Raw genomic sequence first — 22,860 nt, forward strand, 5'->3', positions numbered from 1 at the left:
TTTTTGAGGATCTAGCGCCCTTAAGGGCGTCTTCGACCTGGGTCCTTATCAGGGTTTTGAGATCTGAAGCAAATCTCGGGGATTCTTCCTGAATTGTTTGCTCTATGCATGCCGCACAAAGCTTTTTCTCCCATATAGGGGGTAGCTCCTCAGTGCATATGGCACATATCATGTGCTTAGATTTAGCCGTGCATTTACGCCCCTGAAAACAGAAATTAACAACCGCATATTAGCGAGCGGGCATTCACGGAGATCACTCACCCTCCTTATGGAACGAGAGGTACCGTCTCAGGCGTAGGGATTATTTCCACTGCTGAGTCCACGTCTGGCTGTGCCGCCATTGGTGTAGCTTTGGCTGCACCGCGATCCTGCGTGACCGTCGCTGCTGCGCTGCTGGGAAGAGTGGCGCTGGCGCTGTGAATGTTGGCGCTGTTCCTGCGTTTGCCGCGGCCCCTGCTTCGGGGAACGCCGAGTCTCCTTTTGCTTTCCGCTCATGGCGACGCTCCTTACCCCTTAATGGGTTTTTTTTTTAAAATGTGAGCGGTACTTTTTTTTTTTCCCCCGGCGCCGCCTCTCCCAGCGTTCCCTGCGCCCCCGGAAGTGGCTGCCCGCGCATGCGCGCTGCGGCCTCCCAGTGGTGCACTGCGGCCCCATCTATTTTGGCGCTTGTAACGGCGTGTGCACGCGCGCGTCTGCGCCCGGCCGTACCTTGCGCCTCATGGTAGCCGCCGCTATCTCCGGGTCGCCCAGGCCTGTCCCCCATCGTCTGTGCCGCTCCAGCGCTGTAAGTAAACCTGGTGGCCGCTGCCACCCCTGCCCGCTTTCTGGAGGTCACCACCACCTCCTTTGTAAGGCTGGCCCTGACCTGTGCTCCCGGTGACCGCCGCCACCTGCACGTGCCACCTTGCGGCTCAGCGGGCCTTCCCCGTAGTGACCGCCGTCACTATACTGCAGCAGGCCCTCTTTTTTTTTTTTTTTTTCCTTTTTCTGGGATCGGCAGACTTCCACGCTTCTTCACTGCCTCTCCCCACTCACAATAAAGGCCCGCCGACCCCAGTGGTGGTGCTTCGGGGGGGGGGGGGGGGCCTGTTCGAGGCCTCGACCCAGCCGAGGCAGGGAGCCCCGCTGCCTATCACCGGTCTGGATCGGTCCCTGGAATCCTACGACGACTTGTCAGGTATGCTGTAGGTTCCCCGTCAGAGACAGGAAACCAACTGATGTGGGAGAGAGGTACCACCTTTTTCATCTGTAGGATTCCTGTCCCTGAGGGCGGATCCCTCTCTCTCCGTGGTGCCATCATGGGGGAAAGAGAAAAGGCTTGCAACCTCAGGAAATTAATTGCCCCAACTGTACACTCTAAACGCATAAATAAGCCCCTTTTCCTTTTTATAACAACCTTGTGGATTTTTTCCCCTGCAAAAGTGCCCTGTTTATCACTCCCCATAAATGTCAGCTGTTTAGAGGTGTTGGTTTGCTGGCAAAGAGTAAAAATCCACAACTATATTACGTGCACCACTGAGATGCCCATGTAATAAACTTTACATGGGACGCACTAAACGTCCACTTAAGGTGAGGATAACTTAACATATCCGCAATATAAAAGAAAAAAAAATTATGGGGCACCCTCTGTCCAAGCATTTTATAACTCACCATGAAGGATCTGTGAAAAACATGCCTATTACGGGGATACAACATGTGCAACCACAAATGCGCAGAGGCAATCATATTAAGCTTATGTCTCGTGCAGAATCCAGTTGGATTTTCTCTTTGGACACCTTGATTCCAAAGGGAGTGAACAGTGAAATGGAGTTATTTGGATTTTATTAATTGATCCATCATCTCAAACCAACCTAATCTATTTGCCCAAATACGATCTATATATGCTGTGTTGACGAGCACAAGCGTGTACGAGCAGCACGTCCGTCTCACCGCTGAAGATTTCTTTTTGGATCTATCCAGGAGTTCAGCAGTAGCCACCGTAACCAGCCAGTACAGTGTTGATACATACTTTATTAAATTGATGGTGGGCAACTCTTACTGAAGATCTCACTTCCATTTGGTGTGGAAGTCTTCCCGTGGTAGAGAAATTCCTGCCTCCACTAACAGGTACCCTTTTATAGAGACTACTCATGCTTGTTATGCCCATGAATTGTCCACATTAACATTTGATTGCATTTGATCCCTATTGCCTACCACCTTAGGACTTTTTTTCTAGAATTAAATTCCACTGAGTGACATTATTGATCTGTGAGATATTCTGTACCCTAGGTTGTTTTTTGGTGTTCTAGCTTCTTGATTTTTCATTGAAGATCAGGACCCAAGGTCTCTTCTACAATTATTTTTATATGTTTTTTATTTGTTTTTTGGAATTTCCCCAATTATCTTTCAGGGTTTTCTAAGGCCTCCCTTATATACTGGGATTTTTGGAGTGCAAAATTTTGCCTTTTATTTAAATAAAATAGAGTTAAATGTGACTAATGCAAAGGTCACCTCTGAGCTTGCTAAATGGAGTTTTGTGATTACATATAACCAGTCTCACATGTCTATCCAGAGTCTACTTAAATATTGGTTTATATTAAAAGGAGACCCTGTTCTCTCCAAGCATCTCCCCAATAAACCTAAGGTTATTTACAGAAGGAATGGTAATTTGCATAATTTGGTAGCACCAAGTAAAGGGGGTTTTTACACATAGCGATATCGCTAGCAATATCGCTAAAACGTCACTGATTTTGTGACGTGCTAGCGATATCGCTATGTGTGATACTTACCTCCGACCGGCTCCCCCGCTGCCCATCGCTGATCGCGCGAGATCGGACGGCTCCATTTCTCGTCGTCGGCTTCCTGCTGTGACGATGAGCGACGTGTGGAAGCGGGCGTGAGTACGTCAGGATCGCTGTGTGTGAATGGTAAGTATCGTGCGCTGCGTCGCTGCTGCATCGCTGTTAGGTCTTTCTGTGTGGAAACTCACTAGCGATCATTTAGCGATGCACCAGCGATCCTGACCGGGTCGTATCGCTGGTCGGATCACTGGTGCATCGCTAAATGTAAAAGGGCCTTAACACTACACTGAAACCTTACTAGTTGGGGGTGAATGTTGTTTTTAATCATGGTTTTTCTTGCAAAACCCCTAAATGTTTATGTTTTACCATTTTAAATGGGGTAAAAACTTTTGCATCTTACACAATGGGCACAACTTATGTTAATTGCCATGTTAATTGTCAGTCGACGTTTGTTATATATCTATAACAATGCACTTGTGGCCTGCAGCATGTAGGCCGGAACATTCAAACTATACGTGCCCGGCTTAATAAGCATAGTCATAATATACGTAATCGGTATCAGTTGCATAGTGTCTCTAGGCAATTCAAGGTTGCACATCAGAAAGAGCCTACATTTTTGAGTATCATTATCATTGACCAGGTCGTTGACATTATTAATGAGATCTGCGATCTGGAACAAAGAAAGTTAGTAAATTTTCAAATTGGGTATTTTGGCCTCCAGAAGGACTTGATTTAACAATTGATAATGTTGTCAGTCAGTAATATAACTTTATAATTTGTCATTTGTTAATATATATATATATATATACACACACACACACACACACAGTATGTATATGTGTACAATATTATATATGTATACACACATATACATAAATGTACATAGTATACATATGATTTTATCCAGACTAGACAATATTATTGGGCACTATAAACATCAATTGTACTCACATTAAAGCAAACAACCAAAGAATCAGTCTGGGGTCCAGGATGTTTAATATAGAGAAAAATATCTAGACCAGTGGACCCCGACCATTTCTTGCTTTGAGAGCCACATTCAGCCTTGATGGATGATTGCGAGACATGCTGTGCAAAGAGATCTTGGAAGCCCCATGTGACCTTTTAAGGTTCTAATTGCACCAAGCGCCCCTCTATTACTTTATGTTCTTGTGTCCAAGTGCCACTTTCTATACATTACTTTTGATAGGCCACTAATACTAAGGGTGCCACCAATAAAGTAATGTGTCCTGTTGACGCCACAGCTCTTTCTCTTCAGAATTCATCAATATATTTCTAATGGTGCCATTTTGGGGTAAACAAAATTTTTTGATTGTTTCTAAATGCAGGATGCACATTTTTGGAATGATTAGGTGACAATAAAGCACTCTACATGCTGTACAAAAGTTCTTTTATCTATAGAAAGTATTGGAGGATTTAGGCCATTTTCACATATTTACTTCAGTGTCACTTGACATATGAAAGCAACCTATTAGATTATGTCAACAATTGGCAGGTACTGGATAAACCAAGCATGGCCTCCACCAGATGTCCCTTGTACCTGAGCTGATCATCTTGTTTCCACTCACAATAGACTTGTGTTTAAGGAAAGATCGTAATTTCCATAAGACTAGACGGTCACTTACACCATTGTCTATGGAAGGAGGAGGAACCTCAATCTCATGGCCATGGTGTCCATATAAGACTGAGGGATCAGTGCAGTCATTTGTGATGTGGATCTTTAACACAAGGTCTGCTTAACACTCAACTCCTAGAGAAGCGACTTCACTCATTGTGAGATTGCAGCTCATCACACGTCGGATCAGAATTTACTTGAGGAAAACCAACTGAATCTTCATTTCGTCATAAGCTACGATGGACGCCGTACATACATTTGAGCTCACCCATACTAAAGCGGAGGATTACCAGTTTTTGAAGACACTGGGCAGCGGATCCTACGGCAGAGTGGTCATGGCTACAGAGAAGAAGACAGGTAAGGCCAAACATTACAAGGGTGATTTAGTCATATGGGCTTTTTAACTTCTGAGACATTATATAGCATGAAAACCATAAATCCTCCCAGAGCTACATAGTCTAATGATCGGTTATCAGTCGTGATTAGTGATCCTAGATGTGTCAGACATTCACTAATTGATGTCATCACATCACCAGACCATTTTCATTAGATTTACCCCAAGTAAAAAAGGCTTTTCTATGTATAGAAAAAAAATATTCTGTATAGATTCTTTAATTTTTAATCATGGTTTTGGTAACACTAACACTTGCGAATCTTCCAACCACTTAAGGATGGGGACTTTAGGACAAAGCAGTTTTGTTTTCTACTTTCATGGCAGTTTTAGGAGCCATATTGCTAATTTTTGGGCAATATACCTGTATGAGAGCTGGGTTATTTCTGGATGAGTTGTATCTGTCCATGGCAGCATTTTGGGGTTCATGTACGGTAACTCAATTTATCTAATACATATTAGATATTATATATTATATCAGGTAGGACAGTACTATTTTCTGCTATTCATGTATTGCACAAATATTGCTGTACTGCTATGGGGTAGATTTAGGATTCCGTTGCACCATTTTTTTTTTTTTTTATATATATATATAACCGGTTTCTATTGTACATTTCATCTTCAACTTTTTTTTTTTTTTTTATTTTGGGCATGTAGCAAGAGAAACTAGATTAACAGTACAATTCTGAATCAACCTGTAGAATCTTTCCTTGGGTGGTTTGTGGGGGAATCATTTTAGGGGACAAAAGCTTAGTTATTACTTTTACCATTTAAAATCCAATTGTTTTGCTTTATCCCATACAGTGCATGATTTTAAGAAAAAAAAAAATGGATCTTTCGTATCACTGGTTACAGTGACCCATACTATAAGACTATTTTAAATTACATTAATTCTCACATTTTACCACTTTAGCATTTTGAAAAAAAAAGTCGCTTAACCCGTTCATGCGCCCTTTTTTGTTCTTGCGTTTGTTTCTCGCTCCTCTTCTTCCCAGAACCATAATGTTTTAATTTGAGTGCTTGTTTTTTGTGGCATGAGTTGTACTTTTGAACAGCATTATTGTTTTTTATTGCAAAAAAAAGTATAAATTCCACAACTGTTTTTTTTTTCCCTCAAGTTCATCAAACTCTAAAACTGACCTGCCATTATGATTCTCCAGGTCATTACAAGTTCATCGATACCAAAGATATATAGGTTGTTTTTTATTTAAATGGTGACAAAAATCCAAAATTTGAAAATTGCACAGAGACCCGTAGCGGGTTTATTTTTCATGATATGGGGCTGGGTGAGGGATTATTTTTCGCGTGCCGAGATGATGTTTTTTGTTCACCACAACATTGCATTAATATGATCACACCAAAATAGTATCGTTACAAACAAGTTGGTATATTGAATTTAGCCGGCTATGCCATTTAATGATCAGATTATTTTTTTAAATATATATTGATAGACCGGGTGTCATGTCGGACGCTGTTCACACCACAGCGTCCGGCAGGCAGAGGTAGTTCCACCTCCGTCCACTATAGCCTCAGTGGCGCTGGCTTGATCTTCAGGCTCTCGGGGGTTATTGTTGCTGGAGATCAGGTTGGATGTTTGGTCACGCCCACGGTCTTTAAATAGTCATGCTGGCCTATGGGCGTTGCCGATTATAGCTTGTGTTTCATTCCAAGTGATTCCGGTCTGGAGTGGAGGTGTTCAAGAGAGAGAGATTCGTATCTGGTGGCGTATGATCCGTTATCCTTTCTCCTTCCCATATTTGTGTTTAGTTGTGCCCTGTTCACATTACTGTATATTCCTGTGTGCGTGCGGCGCAGTGCAGTTTAAGTTCTCCCTGTCTGTCATAATTTGTGTGGGGGCTTTGGTGGTTTGTCTCCTCACTGGGTGGAGGGTGGAGGGTTCAGCTTAGGGCTGAGCAGGAGATAAGGAAAGGTTGGAGGCTCAGGCATTTGCACCATCAGCAAAAACCCTGGGTTGAGGGTCAGACAGGGTTTCCCCTAGTTAAAGGGACATCACAGGGGCCCCGGGTATTTCAGCCTTAGTTGAACTAAGCCCCGCGTGACACCAGGCGATTCTCAAAATGTGTATTTTCTCTTTCTTTTAACTGTTTTATTTTGAATGGAGCGAAAGGGGGGGGGGGGGGTGAGATTTGAAATATATATACACATATATATTAATTTATTTTTTTAATACCTTCTTTACTTTTCACTTGCTTAAGCCCCGAGGTATTTTCGTTTTTGAGCTTTCCTTTTTTGGTCCCCTTGTTCCCAAAGCCATAAGTTTTATTTTTCTGTCAATATAGCCATCTGAAGGCTTACATTTTGCAGGAAGAGTTGTCCTTTTGAACGCCACCATTGGTTTTAAACATGTCATGTACTGAAAAACGGGGAAAAAAAAAAAAAAAGCTTCAGGTGTGGTTAAATTGCAAAAAAAAAAAAAAAGCAATTAGTTTGTTTTTTTTCTACCATTGTCACAAAAGGTTAAAAACTGACCTGCAATTCTAATTCTCCAGGTCATTACGAGTTCATAGACACAAAACATACGTGTTTTTTTTTTTAGTAGTGAAAAAAAAAAAAACTTTGTTAAAATAATTCTGGCAATCATGAATGCGGTGATACCAAATGTATATGTTTGATTTTATTGGTTTATTTTGAATGGGGCAAATTGATGATTTGAATTACAAAAGTTTTAATATATTTTTACTTTTTGCATGCTTTAATAGTCTCCATGGGAGACTAAAAGCTGCCATATTCCAATCACCTCTGCTACATACAGGTGGTGATCAGGTCACCTGTATGTAGCAGAATTGCTCACTTGCCATGAGCACTGTACACCGGGCGGTGCTCAAAGCAATCCAGCAGTGACAACTGTACAGTTCTACTGGAGACCACTGGTTGTCATGCCAACCCATCAGTGACCTGCAGTTATGTGACTGGGTCACTGATGGGCAGGATTTCCAGCGTTCCAGCAAGTTAAACGCAGCTCTTAGAGTTAACAGCCGCAGGTGGATCGTAGCTCTGCCTCTTGGCTGTTAGAGGCTCAAGTCAGCTGTTCAAAACAGCTGACATGTGCGGGAAAAGATGTGGGCTCAGTGTACTATCACGCTCAATGTCGGAAAGGGATTAATAGTCTGTGGGAGACTAGAAGCTACAATAAATTTAATAGCCTCCACTGCACTCAGGTGATCAGATCATCTGTGAGTAGCAGAAATGCTCACTTGCTATGTGCGCCGACTGCTGGGCGGTGCTCATAGCTATCCGAAAATGACAACCACAGAGGTCTGCTGCTGACCCCGCATTGCCATGCCAACCCATCGGCAACATGCAGCCATGTGACATGGGCGGGATTAGTGTACCGCTTCCAGTGCGATAAGATTAAGTGCCTGTCAGACTGACAACAGCATTTAACAGGTTAACAGCCACGAGTGGAATCAGATTCCACTCTCGGCTGTTAGGAGCACATGTCAGCTGTTCAAAACAGCTGACATGAGTAGGGAAAGTTGTGGGCTCAGCCCAAATCAAAGGGAGAGACATGAAATGTGTAGTACATGTACGGTGAGCGCCGTGAAGGGGTTAAAAGGGGTTGTCCAGTCTAGAATGGCAAGTCTACAATCACGGTCTACAGACATGTGAAACCTTCCAGTACATGCACAATATGCTGCGAGGATTCGCAGGTGTCTCCACTGTCAAATATGCATGTTTCTGGCCGGAACCAGTCTAGTAGATGCAGAGTCGCTCAAGGCTGTGCCCACTACATTGATTCTGCCATAGGGTATGAATGCCATATACTTGGCAGTCTTTCCTGAGGAGGAAACAGTTCTCGCAGCAATTGTAGATGTAATGATCTAGAATAGCAACCCATCAATATCTGATCACTCTATAGGCATGCCAATGAGCCAAAAGAGAAAGAAATTAGTCAACCCATGTGCCTCTGGTATGCCTGTATGAGAGGTTAATCTACTAGTATTGGCATTATCGCTAATCCTAGCAGTTACAGCAGGGGCCAGGCTGTGTATCAGTTGCACTCTTGCAAATGCCACACTCTCCAGCTTCTGTACCAGCGTGGTAAGCAAGACAGATACATCCATCATGGATTTTACCAGATCTCTTGATGGATATACATGTCATAAGGCATTAAGAGGTTTAACACCAATATTTAGATTAAGTCCCATTTTCCACAAAGTATTTCTTTTGATACATTAATTTTGCTCTTTTTAATTAAGGAAACAATTTGGCCCTAAAGCTGATGAAGAAGACATGGACAAAGCATGAAGATTTTCTCCATGAGCTGTGTGTGTCCATCCTCCTGTCAAGTCACGAAGGGTTCATTTTCACCCACCCTATCTACGTGGAATTGGATGACTACTACGTCTTGACCCAGGATTTGGCCCCTGCAGGAACACTCCACTCTCTAATAGAACCCGGTGTAAGTATTTCAGAATCACTAAAAGTTTTGAATATTTAACTACCGTATTTTTCAGACCAAGACGCACCTAGGTTTTAAATCATATACCATATTAGAAAAGCAGGATGAAGGCACAGCTGTATGACCTCAGGTTAATTAAGCTGCACACATCAGGGAATACAGATGCCACTTCCAAAGAAAAATAAAATCTGTGTCCATAGAGAGAGAAGAAAGCAGATAGGCACATACAGTCACATGCAACAAAATCCTTTATTGTGGCATCATGTTACCAACAGCAGGCAGATAAAACAATGGAGCAAATACATACGACGATCGTTTCGCGCTTACAGTGCGCTTCAACAGGTCAACAACATCCTGTTGAAGCGCAATGTAAGCGCAAAACGATCATTGTCTGTATTTGCTCCATCATTTTATCTGCCTGCTGTTGGTAACATGATGCTACAATAAAGGTTTTTGTTGTATGGTACGGTATGTGCCTATCCGCCTTCTCTATGGACACCTCGGTATTAGGCGAGGAAATTAAAACAATAAATTGAAGCAAAAAATGGTCAATTCTGTGCTAATATCCTCTATCCTGGTATATACATCTCCCCAATTCAGTTATACATGGTCCCCTTAAGCCCATCCTGGTTTGCATTGCCCCAATTCCCATCCTGGTATGCATGGTGCCCATCCCCATCCTCGTATGCAAGGCCTGCTCATTCCCATCCTGGTATCCATGGCCCCCTCATCCCTAAAATGGCATCCATGGCCTGCATAAGAAAAAAACAAAAAAATATTTTGAGTATCTTCCCTGCGCTTCCTCGCAGTGTCCTGTTCGATACCAGCAGCTTATGGCAGTGATGACATGTGCTGCCTACAAGCAGAGGATAGCTGCTGGAATATTCACTGCTTCCAATGCCAGAACTATAGGCGTGTGGAGCAGTGAATATTAATCTTTAATTGCAGGGACACCGCAGCTCCCGGGCGATTACGTGCGCCCGCTACTAAAGAGAATTAATATTCACTGATCTCCACTCTCATGGGCATGGAAAGCAGTGAATATTTATTTCACTTTAGCTGTAGGAACAAAAGTTAGTGCAGCAGCCAGCTCCTGCCTCCTGTGACCCACCACTCCCTCTTCTCACCATCTACAGACAGAGGAAGCATAGCTGGACTGCAAGACACCCACCCCCATTTCCCTCCACATTTTGAGGAAAAAAGTGCCTTAAGTCCAAAAAATACAGTAGATATAACTTTGGATGTATTTTTTTTACCACCCTTATTTTTAAATCTGTTGTGTACTAGTAAAGTGTTCTCCGTCCTGTGGCTCTCTAGTCCCTGCAAAAACTCCTCTCTCGCCTCTTTTGGCGCATTTGTATTAGTGGCTTTGTGTAGACTAGAAAGTCAAATTGTAAATTTGTATCCTACATTTAAGTGCTGGTAGGGTTATTCTTTATATCACCACCACATAGCGCTCAGTAACACATTTTTTGTGTATTAAGATACTTACCAGTCGCCATCTTCTGCTTTTCCAAGTGCCATTCTGATCCTCTAATGCACCATGTCCCCAAGGTTGTCACATTACAGATCTCTTCAGTGCTTAGAGAAGCAGAAGTCACATCTCAATGCAAGTCTAGGAGATTCAGAACGAGGTTTTCGGATGTACATTAGAAGTCAGGGCTAATGGTTAGACAACACACAAGGTCTCCATGCATGTATTGTGACAGTGACACATCCGCTACACATTCCACTGCAGCATGGATCAGCCAGCACACCATGTATCCAGGTTCCCTCTGCAACTTGTTCGGTAAGCAGTATAGCTTGCCGAATAAGTAGGGACCCGAACATATTCACTCAACTGTAATAATAATCGCCAACTCTGTTCGATAGATCAGTAGTCACAAGATGGAAAAGGTGGGGGGCCAGTGGTGCCAGAAACCGTAGAACATGAACAATTAGATAAGAAAATGAAGGAAGGAAAGGTTTTTGGCACACTGACCAGGTTAAAAAACAAAATCAAGGTTTATTTGAACATTGCTAAAATAAAACTACGAAAACAAACGCGTTAAGTGCATAAGGGCGCACGGCCGCCCCAGAGAAGAGCCAGCCAGAAAAGTTTCCTTCATTTGCTGTGTGCACTAGCAGGATCAACACCCACCAGCTATACGCCAGCAAACGCTACTGGATTCCAGATTACCTGTCCCTCCCTCTTCACTGCCCCAATAAGCATTCTACTGCACACAGGGAACATATCTATCTGGTGGTAAAATTAAAGGAAAACATGGGAGATAGCAAGTGGTACTTTAAGATCATACCTATATTTATTATTTTTTTTTAGTGTGCAGATATTCAATGGTTTCCCTTACTTTTCCAGGTTGGAATTCCAGAGGTGATGTTGAAGCGGTGTGCGCTACAGTTAACCAAAGCGCTAGAATATATGCACGATCAAGCACTGGTGCATAGAGACATCAAACCAGACAATGTACTACTCATGGACAAAGACTGCTTCCATGTTAAACTGAGTGATTTCGGTTTAACACAAGCCATCGGTACCCTTGTACCATCCATGTCACCCTTGATTCCCTTCATGTCCCCAGAGCTTTGTCAATTGCGAGGTAATGAAGCTCTAGTCCTAAGCCCCACCATCGACACCTGGGCCTTTGGCGTACTACTGTTCGTCGCGTTTACTGGATATTTTCCATGGAAACGAGCAGTAGAAGACGATCCTCTCTACCAAGACTTTATCCACTGGCAACAACTTCAAAGCTTCATTTCCCCACCAGGGCACTGGGCCAAATTTTCTGCCAGTGTGCAAGAGTTATTTCACGCCCTGTTCACTGAAGACTCCACCACCAGGAGTCCAGTAAACATAGTCCTCAACTACCTTGACTTTCCATGGGGAGAAGACCACGTACCTGAACATTCCCTTGAGATTGTGGTGGACAACGATGAAATGGAAAATTTTCAGACTGAATATATAGTCATTGAAGGAGAAGAGGACTACATTGTGGTGGAGAACCGAGGGGACATCGAGTGCATCATCATAGGCGATGCCTCAGAGGAAGCAATTTTTATGTCCAGTGACACACTGCTGGCTTTGTCAGAAGACGCCAACCTCAATTTGGGTTCTGAAGGGGAGACTGTTTAGCTCTTGTAAGGTAAAGATGTGGCGAGTAGTGACTGTGCTTGGATAAGGAGTTATCAGAGTGCGCTTGTGTGCTAATAGAGTATCCTCTGTGTGCTCAAATACTATCCCTGCACGTGTTGTGGCTGTCGAATAGACGCAGACCTGCAGCCACGGTGACTCAAACATTAGTATTAGCGCACACCGAGTGTCCAGCTCACAATCTTGCATGATGCTTACTATGAATTTGTCTTCTGACTTGAAAGATTACAGTTTGTCCCAAGGGTAAATATCATGGTATTTTACCAGGGGTGTATATATATGCACTTTGCCTTTTGTTTTAGAAGCCCATGGATGAGATGTGAGCAGGTTTTAGAATCTTATAACCCAGCTAAGAAACCAAATTGCAGGGAGATGTCTTTAGATGAGCATGAGCCAAGTAATGTGAATAGCCTTCACACTTGGTTACATTAGCAGTTTTATGAGGACAAATGTGTATCTATGAAAATTGGTGTAGATGCTCTCAAACTGAACCAAAAGTTTGACTGATAAACAAGCGCCATTTAGGTTCTAGAATCAGAATCCAACAAGTCAGGGGTTTTTTTTTTATTAAATTAGTAAGACTATGCCTCAATTACATTTCCATTGGTTTTATTTATAATGGGTTTAGGGTCTTCTTGCCATACAATAATCTACTATATTAGGAAGATTTTTAGTTTTGCCTTTTTTTTTTATACACACTTTTACTTTCAATATTAATCCAGAGGAAAAAACTTAGGCTGGACCCTAATAGTTTTTAAAAGAATATGAATTTCTCTTTGATCCAAGACTCGCCAGTTACCAGGTGGCAAAGGAGGTGGCTTTCCAAGCCCAGGAGATCGAGGACATTATCTAAGCCATAAGAAGATAGGCCAAGGGACAACTGATCAAGCTCTCCTTGATCACATCAAGAGGTAGGTGAGCCCAGTCAGATAAAGCTTTAACCACAGGCATTTACATAAATTATATATTAATTTTATGTAGGATAAGAAAGACAGATATAGTCTTTGCTACAAGATTCCTTTTGCCATCTCACTTCATAACACCATTACATCCTACTAGCAGTGATTGTATTCACTGAAGACAGACTTTTCCTTTATGTAGATATTTTATTGATAGCAACCCAAGCTGTGGAGTCGGACTCTGTTTTGGTGGAGTCTGTATAAAAAAGGTCAGAATCCTAAAACATTGATTAGGTACAGTTCTTCAATGCAGAATGTGCATGTGGATTTGGGAAAGTTACGAAGTGTCCTATAAATGGTCTGTTCTATTCCTGATTAAGCATCTCCGCTTTTAGTTGAGCTGAATTTGCACGGCAATCTAAAGGAGGAGCCTTACTACTGAGCAACTACATAGGGAGGAGAAAGGCACTGATGAGGAATGCCTGCAGCGCTGCACTCATCTCAAGAACGGGTTAAAATAATTAGATCAGATTTCAGGTCATTCATGCAGGCGGATCTGATGGAGGTGATACTAAATATTGTAAGGCTAGAGAAGTTTTTGCCTTAATCCTGTTCTCACTGGCAGTTCTTGAGATGGGTGCAGGGTTGCAGGCATTTCTTATCAGTGTCTATTTCCTTTATGTAGGATCAGGCTCATTTTCTGACTAGCGTTTCCATTTGCATTAATTAGTATTTTTCATTTGAATCCGGTGAAAACTTCACCCTAAAACTGATGAACAACAAATCTTGATTATTTCCTCTTTGATCCATGAGTGTCCATCTTTCTGTAAAGCCACAGAGCCATTATTATTATACTCCTCACCTTAATTGAGACTGATGACCATTAATCTCCCACCTAGGATGTGCCTCTTGCATGATCATTTTAATTCCTCAAAACCTGGTGTAAGCATTTCAGAATATTTACTAATTATATAGCAAAATATTCAACATTTATTTTTTGTTTTAAGAGAAATCTGGTCCGGATCAGGGTTATTTGCAGATATTTCCTTCTCCTAGTATAGTGGTTGCCATCCTCCTCCTTGCATGACTTTTTCGTGTGCCAGGATTAGTGGTTTGGGAAGGACAATATAGCTGTAGTTTGTGGACCGGATTTAGAACACTGATCCCCCAATTACCAAGTTTAGAGTGGATATCCATCTTGGTTATAAAATCTAATATTTTCTTATACTTTTCCAGGTGGCAATTCCAGAAGTGACGGTGAAGTGTTGGTCCAGATTTATGGATCACTTGTACGGTAAAGTATTGGTACAGTGAAAGCCAAATTTAATGTTATCCTGATGGCTGATACAGCCAATGCCTGACACGTTGCCCATGGATGTATGATCCCAGCCATGTGTACTTTATTCAGAGTTTTAAAGCTGCTGTGGACAGAGCTGCATTTGTACCTTGGAGAGGCAGGTCCCTGGTGGCTTCTTCCTACTGGCTGCTAGTGACTGTCTATGTATGCGTAATAGGGAAGACCTGTCAATCCAGGTGATGAAGCCACCAGGGACCTTCTCCTCCGACTACTCTAAAAGCCTCAGTAACAAGCTGGGCTGTTAAGTAGGACTAGAGTGAACGGTGGGTTCCCAGCATCTTCCTGCCAACACCTTTGTATACAGTTCTGCCTGGTCAAAAGTGGATTTTAAAGCATGTTAGTCTTTTTACAACGCTGCAACATTTTAGTCAAACACCTGAGATCACACATTTATGGGCAGCACGTATCAGACACTGGCTGTATTAGCTTTAAGGTTCCTTTTACTAAAATTTCCAACTCTGGTAACGCATCTGTGCAGATTTCCAGATGACACAAACCTTAAGTTTGGAGAGTGAGGAACATTTTGTTATCACCTAGTCATCGGTTAGTTTTAGAGCTAACAGAAATGATTGTAAGAGTTTACATTGACCTAAAATTTGAAAAAAAATACCATGAGCTGAGTATGTAAATTTGTTCTTCATTTTATTTTTAAATCCCCACGAATGTGAGACGTGGGGGGCAGGTTTGGGAACCTTCGGACTGCACAGGAAGACTTCCCCCTGCCCAGTCCAGCTTGCTTTGGTACATGTCCGTAATAACCATGTAACCAGTAAAATGGAAAGGACAGAGGAAGTCATCATCCTTCAATGTCAGTTCTTATAGTGGATTTGATAGTTCTGCCCAAGAAAAATTAAGGCCGAGAAGATCCCATGTCTGCCGTGTACCATGAAGTCACCATAATAAAATGCTCCTTGTATACAGTAACATTTGTCATGTTCTTCATTTGGAAGAAGTGAAAAGTTTAAATTCTACATTTGCATATTCAAATACATACACAACATGGAAATAGGTGATAGAGGACCCATCAATATATCCATTAATGTCTGTACTCATGAGGTAAAACACAGGAGAGGTTTAGTCACAAGTGATGCAGTGCTTCAGCTTCCAAATATTTTTGATGTCTCAGTCATGTGGTAGAAGGCACGTTGCACATCTAGACTAGACCACTGCTGTAGACCACGTGCAACAGGACGCTAAAAAAACATATCAATTGGATAAAATCCCAAAGCATGCTAAACATTGGAGGTACAGGGATCTATTAATGTGCTGGAGAGAACAAATATTCCAGTGGAAGCACCCAAGACATTTTCCTGTTTTAGTGAATAGCAAATTATATAGGTAAGAGGTCTCGAACCTTTTTACCTTGTGTCTCCTGTGCATCTTATGGCCATCCCTCAGGGCTGAATACAAGTCTCTGGGGGAAATGGTGACTCCCTGCTGTAGTCAGATCCCATATATAGAAGTATTGGAGCACGTGTGCCTCTACAGTAATAATTCTGCAGGTTCCTCTTTGTAACAATTGGGGCATTAAGCATTTATAATAAGTAATAATGCCTCCTGATAGATTAGAAAGGATCACTCATATTACTACTTTATCATTTCCCCCCTGAGTGCCCCCATAACATAAGCTAATTATTCTAACAGGTATAGTAAAGTCATCGCCAGCTTCTGTTTTTTGTGGGATGACATTTTCATTGGTTTCATATCGGGGTGGAACAATGGTGATATCAATTCGCTCTTTATATTGAAAAAAAAATACAAATTCAGGAAATAGAAGCTAATCATAAAATGCAAGAAGCACGACAATGTTAGAACGCTTAGGTGCATTGCTTTGTAATTACCTAGAAAAACACTTCTATTGTTTCTTAATGTTCCATTACACCAGATTTGGATTTACATTTCTCGCTTTATTCTTTGTTCCTGTGCCTTCAAAACATCAAAAGGGAGGTTACACCTAATATTGATCAAGGGCCAAAAGCCAGAGTCAGTGACTTGCATCCTCTGTGTGAGAAGGCATGTGAACTCCGGTAACTTTATTTACGTCACCACTGAATGTAAAAAAGTTCTCACTGCGAGCGGTGACATCAGTAAGGTTATCGCAGATCACAGGCAGCTCACAGAAATTACCAAGAGCACTGCTGCCTGTGATCAGCGGTAACCTTTTATTTTGCCACAGTTCAACCTTAATGTATCAAGACCGGCTTAAAACCATGCTGGTCGTGATTAGGGAGAGAGTCAAATACTCCTGATTCAATAAGCAGCACAAACAATTTCTGACAAGAGATGAGCGCCACTAGCATAAGTGAGATTTGGGGAGAGATGCACAGTAATTTCTGGAATAAGGAACCTCAACTGGTCATGAATTAGAAGCACTATGATGTCACACCCATCCAGCCCCCATATTGGCAGAGCTGGGAATGACTGGTGAGAAGACAAATTGCAATCTTCTTGCACAACTCAACATTGTACAAAAATTGAAAAAAAAATAAATTAAAAAGCTTTTTACATTAATCCTGGAGTAATAACTTGGCCTTTTACTAGTGATGAGCGAGTATGCTGGTTACTTGAGAAATCCGAGCATGCACGGGTGTTTTCCGAGATTCAATTTGTGTTGCTGCAGCTGCATGATTTTGCGGCTGCTGGACAGCCTTAATACATGTGGGGATTTCCTAACAAATGGGCAATCTCTGCATGTATTCAGACTGTCTAACAGATGCAAAGTCATGCAGCTGCAGCAACACAAACTAGATGGTCGAGCATGTCAAAAATACTCGGAGATCACCCTAGCATGCTCGGAAATCTTGAGTAACCAGCATACTCACTCATTACTACCTTTTACTAAACTGTACACAAAAAGTCAAACCGCATACATGTGTGGTTAACAGTATTGTTAATCTTAACTTCCCACGAGATGTATTCGCTATACAGCTCAGAAGATTTTCCTTAAAATTCACTTCTCCAAAATCAAATCCCAATATGTATGCTCTTCTCCAGTCTTCTGGGACTTCTCCTGTTCTCCAAGAATTTTCAAAGATTATGGAGAGGGGTTCAAAAATTTCTTCTGCCATCTCCTTCAGTACTCTTGGAGATGGAAATACCTCTTTAAGGCTTATCTACCATGAATATTATTTTAACAGTGTAGCCAATCCCACGAGCAAGGCATGTATTACACACGCTAAAACAGTTATGTTGCCCTCTTAGAAAGTATTCACTCCACTTCTGTGCAGACACCCCTGAAAAAATATTAAGCCAGTGCCCCATAATGTGAGTGGTGCAATGCTGTGAAATCATTGATCCACCTGTGCTGGACGCTGACATCTTCCTCAAGAAAAAGTTTCAAAACTTTTCCTTCTTAACCTTGAGCTGCTTACAAGATTTAGTCCACCCCCTTCCTCCACAGCACGGAGCCTTGTGCTCATCAGCAGAGAACATCTCGTCGTTCCTATAAGAATAGCAATACAAACGAGAGTCCATGGGGCATTTACAGCTTATTACATGGGCGTTATGGCCGCTAACAGAACATTCGCGATATGCTGCTGTCAGATAATTCTTTCCTTATCTAATCATCACTTTATATAAAACCTTGCCATTATGGAAAGCGAGAGTGGGCTGACAGTATAGGCCTCAGGCAGTTTCCAAGGGTCTATGACTGATGGAGCCCACCACTTGTTAGACGACCCATTGTAGTGAGGGAGTTAGCTCAGCTTGCAGAAATCAAGCCCTAATTTAGCTAAATGAAAAGTCTCTAACCCCATGGGGACACTTAGGCTGGGTCCACACGTAGCAGAACTCTGATGGAAAGTACCGCGAGAATTCCGGAATTCCATTCCGTGGGAAAATCTCGTTTTAAATTCCCACGATTTTCCTGCTGATAAACTAGCATTTTGCAAGCGTAATTAGCTTGCAGAATTGCCAGCATTTTCCAAGCGATCTGTAGCATCACTTGGAGAACTGATTGACAGGTTGGCCACACTAGTCAAACAGTGTTTGACGAGTGTGACCAACTTTTTACTATTGAGGCCGCCTATGATGTTTTATGTCATCTATATGCCAATGTGTAAAGTGATAATCTCTGTATTGAATTCAAGTGCTGTGTTTGTATTGCCATAATATGTTCTCTTACTGTATAACCTGTGCTGTACTGTTAGGGTAGGGACAGAACGTTAATAAAAAGGGCCAGTCCAGCCAGTGGTGAAGGAGCAGGAAGTTCCTGCTTCTAGGCAGAGCATGTGTCCCAGTCCGGGACAGAAAGGACCCTGTAATGAATAGGTCACCGAGGAGGAAGGCAGGAATAGACTAGGCCACCAGGAAACCAGAAAGGTTGGTAACTTAGTGGATTGCAGACCTCTAAATCCTAACACAACTGGCAGTAGCTGTGGAGCGTACCTACGATGCCCTTGATGCCTCGGCACAGATGGAGAACTAACTAAGCTTAAAGCAAGAAAGGTGAAATCTAAAGTGCCCTGGAGTAGTACCCCAAAGAAATAGATAGCCCCCAAACATATATTCTAGGTGAGACAAGATGAGGCACAAACTCAGGCAGAAAATAGAATGATGAGGCCCAAACTATCTAGATAGGAAAGACACTGTCAGCAATCATGCAAAAACCCTAAAAAATCCAAGACGTTTGATGTACAAAAGACACTGAGGTCTCACGACCTCTCCCCACTATATCAGCATTCTGATGTGAACTGGCAGCAAAGCAAAAGAGACTAATAACAGGGGACTAAACAAACTGACAAGCTGTAATATATGGAGCAGGGTCCAGCACAGCACCAGCAGGGAGCACGCGGAACCCTCACAGCAAAGCAGAAAGGCAAAACCAGATCAGATGCAAAGGATTAGCAAATGAACAACTTAACTGAAAAATGCAGGATCAGGCAGGAGACAGCAGACCTCAAAATGCACAGGAAGAAACAAATCACCAGCAGCAACTGAGGGAAGCCTGCTCACTTATAATCCTCCCAGTCAGTAACCCCTGATTTCCAATCATCAGGTGGCAAACTTGTGTAGACCTGGCCAGCTCCACTACCTGCAGTAACCACCAGAGGGAGCCCTGACTCAGAAGTCAGAAAAAGTTCACAACAGGACCACTGACTGGAGAATAATGGCCGCCGTGGACGGCAGACACAGTCTGCCAGACAGTGTAGACAGGTACTGGGACAGTCATCAAAAAGTCTCATTGACTGGCCTCAAGCAGATACAGGGACAGAACAGGAAGCCATATTTTTTGTTCAGTAATGTTTTCCCTGTTGGATCAGAACTGTGCCTGATGTGTTTTGTTCCTGGAACCTCACCCTCAGTGGCTGCAGTGAGTGTGGAAGAAAAGGTAACTGACTGCTGTGGGACTGGAACCGCACCTGTCTTTTTCCTGTACAAGGGGCTGGGGTGCTTCTGGAATGTTGCTTTAAGAGATTCGGTCATGAATACCACCCCATGACACCTTGTTACACTTGCAAAGAAAAAATTGAATGAGAAGAAAGCGGTTCTAGCATGTTTTCATGCCATGCCAACCGTTGCTGCCAATACTCCATCCATATTATAAAATTAAGCTGCCGCAAGCAGTGAAGATGACGCTCAAAATGAAACAGCGCTCAGGGCTTTGAAAGTCATCATGTGGTTCCAGGGATCCTGCAAGTCACCAAATTCACACGTTTCCTTAGATATGCCTCTGTAAGAATGACAGTCTATTTACACTTCTTCCTTCCCTACTAAGATTACCATTTTTAAAGTAATTAAAACTTACAGTTTTAGGACTATTATATGAAGGTCAATTGGTTTGTAGGTTTATAACACTGTACTGTGTTGAAAGGGACAGTGTAGGATTCAAAATAATAGTCGACATAGATAGGAATGGGATCCTATAAAAAAATGTGCATTAAAAGACAATAAGAGTGCTGCTATAGAATGTGTTCAATGCTAAAAAAGTGTTTCAGTGCTTGCATTCTTCCGGGAGGCGCCGAAACGCGTGTAGGGACCTGGTGGCACGTTTTCTATTCTAGTAATTTATGCCCTCATGAGCTACTTTTATTGCAGCACTTAACACTTTGCATTAAGCACTTTCTATAGTGCTTTGTATTGTTGCCCTGTAGCACTTTTTACACCGAAGCACTTTTTTTTGCACTGAGCACTTTCTATAGTGTTCTGGATTATTGCACTGAGCACTTTCTATAGTGTTCTGATATAGTAGTGTATTTGCACTGGTGCATTTTTTCAGTGCTCTTTAGATATATATGACTGCACCGCAGCACTTTTTATTGTGTCTTGTTTATGGTGGTCTCTTGCACTTTTTCATAGTGTTGGTTAACTCTTTGCACCCCAGCACACATACACACACACACACACACACACACACACACACACTGTATATAGCAAAACACAGACCAGCTAACCTCCGAGCTCTGGATGGCAAAAACCTGTTTCCTCTGTGTTGCACGGACCAAGACTGGGAATAAGTCCAACAATGTAGAAATCAAGGCAGAAAAGTCCAGCAAGCGGAAACTTCAGGTGGTATAATAAAATCTAAGAATTTTTATTGCAGAAAATTTTAAAAAATCCAGAGTTCAGTAACAAGATGCAGACATAATGTTGAACAGACAACGCATTTCGGCGGTAACAACTGCCGCCTTCTTCACGGTCTCAAACTGCTTCTGGAACAATCCAGTCCAGAAGCAGTTTGAGACCGTGAAGGCGGCGGCAGTTGTTACCGCCGAAATGCGTTGTCTGTTCACCATTATGTCTGCATCTCGTTACTGAACTCTGGATTTTTTAAATTTTCTGCAATAAAAATTCTTGGATTTTATTATACCACCTGAAGTTTCCGCTTGCTGGACATACATACATATATTATATATATACACACACACACACACACACACACACACACACACACACACACACACACACACACACATTCATTTAGCACGTTAATATGTGTCTACAAATTTATTAATTATATTTTTAGGATTTTATTTTTGTTGCATGTATTTGTTTATTAACTTCCATTGTGATTACTATGCTATTGGAGTGCTGTGCAGTAAATTATATAAAATTACTTTGGGCAATTTTACTTGATTACTTGAATATAAAGTATTTTACTTGATTTGAATATATATTTGTATGAATTTTATGTAATACTATCTAAAACGTGCTCCACTTCATTCAGCTATTTTTATTGTTTTATTATATCTTGTATACCTAATAAAATATTGATATATTTTTATTGTCTTTAACCCCTTTCTGACATCAGAAGTACTATCCCGTCCATGGGACCCGGGCCCCTATGCCCATGGACGGGATAGTACGTCTATCGCGATCAGCGGCGCCCACGTGGTGAGCGCCGCTGATCGCGGCCGGGTGTCAGCTGATTATCACAGCTGATACCCGGCACAATGTGTCAGGGGCAGTCACGGACCACCCCCGACACGTTAACCCCTTGCACACCGCGATCAAACATGATCGCGGTGTACCGGGGGTTAAAGGGAAGCATCGGCAGGGAGGGGGCTCCCTCCGTGCTTCCCCAAGCCCCCCACGGCAGCGCTGCTGCGGGGGGCTCCTTTCCTGCAGGCCCCCGAATCCAAGATGGCGACGGGGGCCTTCGGGGGCCTGCAGGAAGCTGGCTTCCTCAGTGCCTGGAAAGCGCAGGCAAGAGGAAGTCTTCTTCAATGCCTGTGACAGATTGGTGATCTGTGATGTGACAGATCAGCGATCTGTCACAGGACAGTGATGTCCCACCTGGGACTATTTAATAATGTTAAAAAAAAAAAAAAAAAGTGTTAAAATTAAAAAAAAAAAAAAAAAAAAAAATCAATTTTTTGGAAATAAAAAAACAAACAAAACAATAAAAGTACACATTAGGTATCACCGCGTCCGTAACGACCCGCCCTATAAAACTGTCCCATTAGTTAACCCCTTTAGCGAACCCCTTAAAAAAATAAAAAACGAAGCAAAAAATGATTAATCATACCGCCAAACAAAAAAAGTGTAATAACGCGCGATCAAAAAGACGCATATAAATATCCATGGTACCGCTGAAAACGACATCTTGTCCCGCAAAAAACGAGCCACCACACAGCATAATCAGCGAAAAAATAATAAAGTTATAGCTCGCAGAATAAAGCGATGCAAAAATTATTTTTATATAAAATAGTTTTCATTGCATAAAACCGACAAAACAAAAAAACGACCTAAATGAGGTATCACTGTAACCGTACTGACCCGAAGAATAAA

General features: G+C 42.2%; 2 protein-coding genes across 4 annotated transcripts in view; one reads left to right on the forward strand and one right to left on the reverse strand.

Moving 5' to 3' along the window:
• EVA1A (eva-1 homolog A, regulator of programmed cell death) overlaps positions 1 to 22,860 on the reverse strand; it is a 724,576-nt gene that overhangs the window by 375,442 nt on the left and 326,274 nt on the right. The gene's annotated exons all lie outside the window — the stretch shown is intronic.
• Positions 3,817 to 12,357, forward strand: LOC141098629 (serine/threonine-protein kinase SBK1-like). The gene is made up of 3 exons (XM_073586605.1): positions 3,817 to 4,770; positions 9,025 to 9,227; positions 11,584 to 12,357. The coding sequence occupies exons 1-3, from the start codon at positions 4,653 to 4,655 to the stop codon at positions 12,355 to 12,357; spliced, it is 1,095 nt and encodes a 364-aa protein (XP_073442706.1). The 5' UTR covers positions 3,817 to 4,652.

Source organism: Dendrobates tinctorius, unplaced genomic scaffold (assembly GCF_039654945.1).
Source record: "Dendrobates tinctorius isolate UK_male_01 unplaced genomic scaffold, ASM3965494v1 ptg000093l, whole genome shotgun sequence".
NCBI lineage: Eukaryota > Metazoa > Chordata > Amphibia > Anura > Dendrobatidae > Dendrobates > Dendrobates tinctorius.

Excerpts from the sequence above, each read along its gene's own strand:
- LOC141098629 (XM_073586605.1), top strand. The coding sequence starts at position 4,653 with ATGGACGCCGTACATACATTTGAGCTCACCCATACTAAAGCGGAGGAT. Across the intron at positions 4,771-9,024 it reads GGCTACAGAGAAGAAGACAG|GAAACAATTTGGCCCTAAAG; the intron begins GTAAGGCCAAAC and ends TTTTTAATTAAG. Across the intron at positions 9,228-11,583 it reads ACTCTCTAATAGAACCCGGT|GTTGGAATTCCAGAGGTGAT; the intron begins GTAAGTATTTCA and ends TTACTTTTCCAG.